General features: G+C 33.1%; 1 protein-coding gene across 2 annotated transcripts in view; it reads right to left on the reverse strand.

Moving 5' to 3' along the window:
• Nucleotides 1–132: 132 nt before the first annotated feature.
• LOC106878930 (uncharacterized) overlaps nucleotides 133–7,119 on the reverse strand; it is a 42,679-nt gene continuing 35,692 nt past the window's right edge. For both annotated transcript variants that reach the window (XM_014928294.2, XM_014928293.2), the window contains 2 exons: nucleotides 5,296–5,422; nucleotides 133–2,388 (listed from right to left, as the gene is read on the reverse strand). In XM_014928294.2, coding sequence (XP_014783780.1) covers nucleotides 202–2,388; nucleotides 5,296–5,422 — 2,314 coding nt within the window. In that variant the 3' untranslated portion in view covers nucleotides 133–201. The remainder of the gene's footprint in view (nucleotides 2,389–5,295; nucleotides 5,423–7,119) is intronic.

A 7,119-nucleotide genomic window follows, 5' to 3' on the forward strand; every position in this document is an offset into this window, starting at 1 on the left:
TTAAATTTACTCTGAGAAGAGAGAAGAGACATTCCATAAAGCTTCTCTCCTAAGTAATTGTAAAATGAACAGCCAATAGAAAATGTGCTTACAGAGTAAATAAGTTTTAAACAAAAGTTAACAAAAATGAGATGCTTTTTTTTAAAGACAAGAACATTTATTTGAATACTGAATACATGAAAATTTGAAAGAGGAATTAAATTATTTCTTCACTTTTTTTGGGGGTACACTGGCTTGTTTAACTTTTGTGACTTTTGGAGTATTTGAAGTTTGCTTGGGTGCTGCTTGCTTCAGTGCTGCTTGTTTAAGTGCTGTTTGCTTGGATGCTGTTTGCTTGGATGCTGTTTGCTTGGATGCTGTTTGTTTGGGTGTTTCTTTGTGTGGAGGTTGAACAGCTTTCACTTTTTTTGATTTGTTGGACTTCTTTTGAACGTTAAAAGGCTTTTTAGCCTGTTCCATCATTTGACGGGCTCTGGCAATATTTGACAACCGTTTTGCATTTGCAAGTATGTTCTTAACATTGTTTTGTAAAGCATTCTGAGCAATTTTCTTGGTAAGAAATTTCAAAAGCATTATTTGGTTGTTATTCGGTGACTGATTTATCATAAGAGATGATGAAATTCTATTGCTTAATTTGTTGAGTCCCAATCTTCGCACATTTAAAGTTTGTATTGCAGACATAGATACATTGCCAGCAAGTTTATTATTCGTTGGTAACCAAGATTTGGGAACATCTTTTCCAACAGATCTGATGTTGCCAATACTTCTGGCAGTTTCTCTGAGATTCAATTCTCTTTCATATGCATTATTTCCAATGTTTCTTTTGACATTGCCATATGTATTTCCAAACCCATGTGCTAAATCCATTCTGTTTACATTAACATTTTTATTGTCAATTTGGTTAAAAGACATATCGAGTGAGTTTTGGCGAATTGGTTTATTTTGAAAACTAGGTGTTTCATTGAATTCTCTTCCAGACATTGGATGAAAATCTCTATCAAACATTTCTTCTCTTCTTTCCATTTGAAAATTTTTTTCATTTCCTGATGCATACATATATGGCTTGTTATATTGGTCAGGTAAACGGGAGAATTCCCTGTCATAATTTGGAACTGGGTTTCCCGCACAATATTCTTGATTAAAACCAGTATGCTCTTTTGGTGCAGCAGTGATATCACGAGAATTATACATTGATGAAGGATTAAAACCAGCTCTGTTTTGAACATTATCGTATTCATAAACAGTTCTTGAATGATAATTATCATTAGACTCAGTTAAATCAAAACCTCTATTATTACGACTATAAGTAAAATCATCCATTTTCTCACCTGTCGCTGGGTCAAAATTTTTTCTGAAATACCTTGAGTCATAAGTGTTTGCATCTGTTGAAAGCATGCGATCCCTTGCAGGGTTACAATCCAAATCATAAGATCTCTGACTATAACCAGGCTTTGACTGATGAAAACTGCTATCTTGGTCATCCATAGAATTATATCTACCATCATCATTCATTGAAGATCTTTGATTGTGAGAATACAATCCTCTTTCATTATGATTAACATCAGAATTAATCCGATTACAAACATTTATTTCTCTTTCATAATCATCTGGAACATAGCTCCTATCATAATAGCTGGAATTTGAATTTATGTGCTTAGCACCCATGTTTGAAATCTGTTTAGATTCCACCAAACTTACACTTGACTTGGAAAAATTAGGAGGATTGGAAAAATGACGATCATAGTCTCTTTTGTTGTCAGAATGTTTACCATAATTGTAGCCTTTATAATCATAAGGATCTTGGCTCATATTTGTGCAGGAATCACTAAGATTTTTACGAACATTCTCACTATGTGATAATTGGTCATCTCTCCTTACAAAATTGCCATCATTATAATTTCTATAATAATCTGACATTTCATTCATATTTCCTGTCATTTGGTTAGAACTCTTAACTCCTTTCTGATAATATTGCCATTTTGCAGATTTTAATTCAGGTATATCTGATTTTGGAACAATGCGATATTTACCACCACGTCCACCATTCTTTAGAAGATATTTTACAATATCAGAATAGTCTTCACCAGTATGTAAAGAGAAGTAATGTCCATCTTTGTATCTTTTTTTCCGCATGAGTAAATTTCTCTTCTCACCAATTTTTTTAATCAATACAACTTGGTCACCAAAAAACCCAGGGCCAAATAAGAGTTCATTATTCAATACACTCCATGAATAGCTGTCAATCAGGTTTTCTATTACTGTAGCAAAGGGACCATCATCTGCATATTCATCACCGGAATAAGAATTCCCTCTTCTTTTAACTTCACCAACAAGATACATTACATTTGAATAGGGAATACAGATTTCACTTTCAACTTCTGAAGCAACCTGATGTATAAAAAATATAATATACACACATATAAGTAGCATAGAAAAATGGACATTAAAATAATAATAATAATGACGATGATGATGAGGATATGAATATTTGAAAGGTAACCTCTTTTGTCCTAATGATCGTAGAAAATTTTCTGTATTCCTATTTAGTTTAATATCTTAGGGAAAAATTACATGCTGCAAAAATGCTTTATATGGTGAAATCTATATAAGACAACACAATTTTCTGTAACATTATTATAGGCATTTAAACTCATCATTAAAAACCAGCTGCCATCCAACATATGGCCAGGGAAAACTGGGAAGCAGTTCTTGTGTATACATAAGGCCTCATAATTTATAGACTTAAAATCTAGAAAAGTGTTCATTATACATTACACACATATAAAAACTGTATACATCAAGTATAGGAACACTGCATAGAGTTGAAAGAGAGCATCACTACATGCAGAAGAATGTTGCAAATTGTAGACAAATCAAATGACACTGTAGATGGAGTGGTTATTTCAAAGGTTCCTAAAGATGAAAGGACAAGTTTTCAAGGAACTGCATAATCTCCCCAACAGATTTGACAAAACAATTGTCTTTTGGTTTGTTCTTAAGCTCATGTATACATTAACCCTGCAGCTAAGATAACAAAAAGCACTCCTCAATCAAAAGACATACCAGTGTCAAGAAATCATAAAGAGTTTGATGAGGCATTCTTGATACACTTCATTAAGAAATTAAAGTAAACTTTTTAACTGTAGAAGAGAGCTGAAATTATATAGACATATATTTGCTTTCATTTCTCAAACCAATAAAGATGTATCATTAAATTAAAGAATATCCTGAAAGCATCCATTGCTTTGCATTCCAATAATAAAATGTTTTTGCATAATAGTAAAGCTTTATTGACTATTTGCATTCTTTAAAACTGCAACCACTTCAGTTTATTTATCTCCAATTATGTCATGAGATACACCAACAATTCTATTCAAACATATCAAGAAATGAAATAGTTATCTGACAATGAATTCTGAGGGAGGAAATTAATGTACTTTATATAAATCTTATGTTAGAAGTCCCAAATTGTACAGAAATCAAATATAGAAAAAATTAAGCTTTCTATCATATCAATAATGTATAGTAACATCTACACCACTCAACATTTAAAACATCATTTGAAAATGTACACAATGTATGTATATACAATGACTGATTTGATGTTTAACTAAGTCATTGACATAAAAAAATTTATCCTTATAAAGAGTATAAATATGTTTAAAAGGAAAATACACATTAAAATATAAATTACTTGTCAGTGTAAATGAATAACACATGCTAGAACATAGACTAAGCAAACTGGAGAGCTACAAACCAGACAGAATGCAATGAAAGAGTGTTAAGTGTAAGTAACAGTAAGAGATATGCAACAAACTTGGAAAGGATTGCAAAAATGGAATGAGCAAATGTGTACCCTTTTAATTCCAGCCGATTGGTGATACAGAAATTTAAATATCTAAAGAAAACAAAGTTCCAAGTCATATTGATGAGAGAGTATAAAGTATTATAAATTATGAGCTATTAGAGAGAAGTTTGAAAATTATACAGATGGAATAGTTTTCAGTGGCAATGATAATTACAGAATGGAATAGAGAGAGTCTAACACAGTGTAATTAACAGGTGCTAGCTGTAAAAATCAATCAAGAGTTAAGCAAAGCAATTAAGGATATGAAAACAAAGAAAGCTTTAACCCTTCATGAGTGGTCAGTGAGATACCAAAGAGAATAAATTGACATATATCACATCTATCACTCCAAGATTGAATGCATCAAGTTATGAAGGTATAAGAAATGTAGCAAAATTAACACAAGATAATTAATGGGGTTGGATTAGATGAAATAAAACTCAGTTAAGAGCAAACAGTTTTGCATTTAGTGCTCTAAAGTTGAGTGTAGTAGAATGATTTTTAAAGTCATTTAGTCTATTTTAATGATTATACTGAAAGCCAAATTAAGGAACACTTAGACACTCAGTAATAATAAAGGATTTGAACAGATCTAAACTAAATATCAAGTTCTTATTGCATAACTATCGTCATTTTTATGCTTGTCTTTTCCATGCTGACACAGGTTGGACAAAGCTTCAAGAGATATTCTATGGCCAAATGCCATTCCTGACATTCGCCACTAGTGGACAAACATGCATATATGAGCTTTTGTACAGTTTCTCCACTACCTAATTTCACTTACAAAGCATGGCCAACATGATGATAGAAGATACTTGCCCAAGGGACCTTACAATGGGATTGCCCCTAAAACCACATGGCTTTGAAGTGTTAACTACATGGCCATGCTTGCTCCTTTAATAAATTTACAAAAATGTTTAAAGCTTGGAAGAGCAAAAAGTGTTCTTCAATCTAACTAAGCAGGAACGAAGAAATCAGTGTAAACAACAGGTATAATAAAGAGACAATGGAAAACTGACAGGGTACTATAAAATTATGAGCAGATATGCATTCAATTAGCAGAAGAATCAACTCCAGACTTTTCAGAAGACTAGTTGCCAAAGAAAATAGACTGACACTCAAGTGAAATAAAAGTATGCTGGTGATGGATGTAAGTACAATAGCTCGAAAAAAAATAGAGCTCTGAACTTCTTCACAAAAGTGATCTTGTACTGCAAACTTACATGCTAGCACAGGGAGATGTTAAATTATGAAATTACTACAAAGCACAAAAATGCAACAGCTCATTATAGATATCCATTGGCACATATAATGAGCAGCATTAATTTGAGTATTTGATGAAAAGAGATGATGATTTGGTAGGTTGAACTGAAATAGTATCTATTTCAAGTGAATTTCTCTGATTAGAAAAATGAATATTATAAACTAGTAATAACAGAATTTATTACCTGAAGGATGACATTATTTTTGTAAAAATACTTGAAGAGTGCATCACAAGCAGCATGTTTCTTAGCTTCAGGTTTTGTAGTACCACGTCCAGTTCCCACAAGTTTATCCTGTACATATACACTCATCCTAAAAATGAAATAAATAATACATGTAGAAATAAATATAATATGGAGTATGTGATATAATCAATAAATTATTTTTATAGTAACACACCAAAACTATTAAAGAAAATATTTTTCAAGAAGAGTATGCAATAGTTGGGTAAAATTTAGGCAGACATAGATGCTATGAAAACTTTAGACACTAGACAGACTATGTTACTGGATGAATAAATATTACCATAGCTATGAAGAATTAGTGAAAAGCAGAGTTAAATAAGTAATAACCTATGACATGGAGGGTTATATATAAGGCTTGCAAACTGCATTAAAATTTATAGGCCTTGTCTTGAAATGTGGGTTGAGTGAACTCAGAGACAATAAGTAAAGGAAGTTTATTAATTAAAGTTAAAAATAGGACAACGGGTATAGAGTAGCTTGTATAAAAGCAGCTTTCTTTTCACAAATATCCATTCTATATGCATATAGAACTAGATCCTGATGGCGACTATTGTGGAGTTAGACAAGGTGAACTCAGTCACTTTATGATATTCCTGATTCTTTGAAATTCATTAGAAGTAATTAGGTATATAGTACATAACTTTGGCATTGCATAACAAATAGTATTACATCACTATCATCATTAATTTCAATTTTCCTTTCCAAGCTTGCATGGGCTGGACCGGTCATCATGATCCATGTCTATTCATTTGGAGTTAATCCTCTCCTAGACAGATTGAGGACCACCTCACACTTGGACATTCCATTTTTGGCATAGCTCGTACACTGGATGTCCTTCCTAAATTCAACCACTTTACAGACTATACTGGATGCACAGCAATAGAGATTTATCTTGTCTTTGGCAAGACTAAGTCATCTCTACCCTATGTTGCTTCTGTTCATTCAAAGTAACAATTTAGAGGATGAATAGAAGAGTGTTAAAGGAGAGAGCCATGGCAAGAGAGTAAAGAAAATCAGAGTAATAGGAATAAGGTGATAAAAAAAAGGGAATAATGGAGGAGATAATGATACAATATCTCTATACATCAGTTTTTGGTACAGAGACTGAATAGAAAAACAGTATTTGTAGCTAAACAGGGAGAAAGAGAGAATGATAGGAAGAATACACGATGGTGACAGAAGTAATAGAAGTGAGAATAATGTATTGCTATATAATGTGTAGTACAGTGTTAGAATGTCAGCACACTGTACATATTCTCTGTTATATAGCCTGATGAAGTTTTATTATGCTTGATATCATAAGAATAATCAAGACTTTGATTTAAAACAAAAGCGAGGAGTGTGTGTGTGTGTGTGTGTGGTTAAGAAGCTTACTCCCCAACCATGTGGTCATGGGTTCAGTCCTACTGCTCAGCACTTTGGGCAAGTGCCTTCTACTATAACCCAAAGCTTTGTTAAAGGATTAATTCATGGAAACTGAAAGAAGCCCATCATGTATGTATGTGTGTATTTTATATATATATATATCATCATCATCATCATCATCGTTTAACGTCCGCTTTCCATGCTAGCATGGGTTGGACGATTTGACTGAGGACTGGTGAAACCGGATGGCAACACCAGGCTCCAGTCTGATTTGGCAGAGTTTCTACAGCTGGATGCCCTTCCTAACGCCAACCACTCAGAGAGTGTAGTGGGTGCTTTTACGTGTCACCTGCACGAAAACGGCCACGCTCGAAATGGTGTCTTTTATGTGCCACCCGC

Source organism: Octopus bimaculoides, chromosome 1 (assembly GCF_001194135.2).
Source record: "Octopus bimaculoides isolate UCB-OBI-ISO-001 chromosome 1, ASM119413v2, whole genome shotgun sequence".
NCBI lineage: Eukaryota > Metazoa > Mollusca > Cephalopoda > Octopoda > Octopodidae > Octopus > Octopus bimaculoides.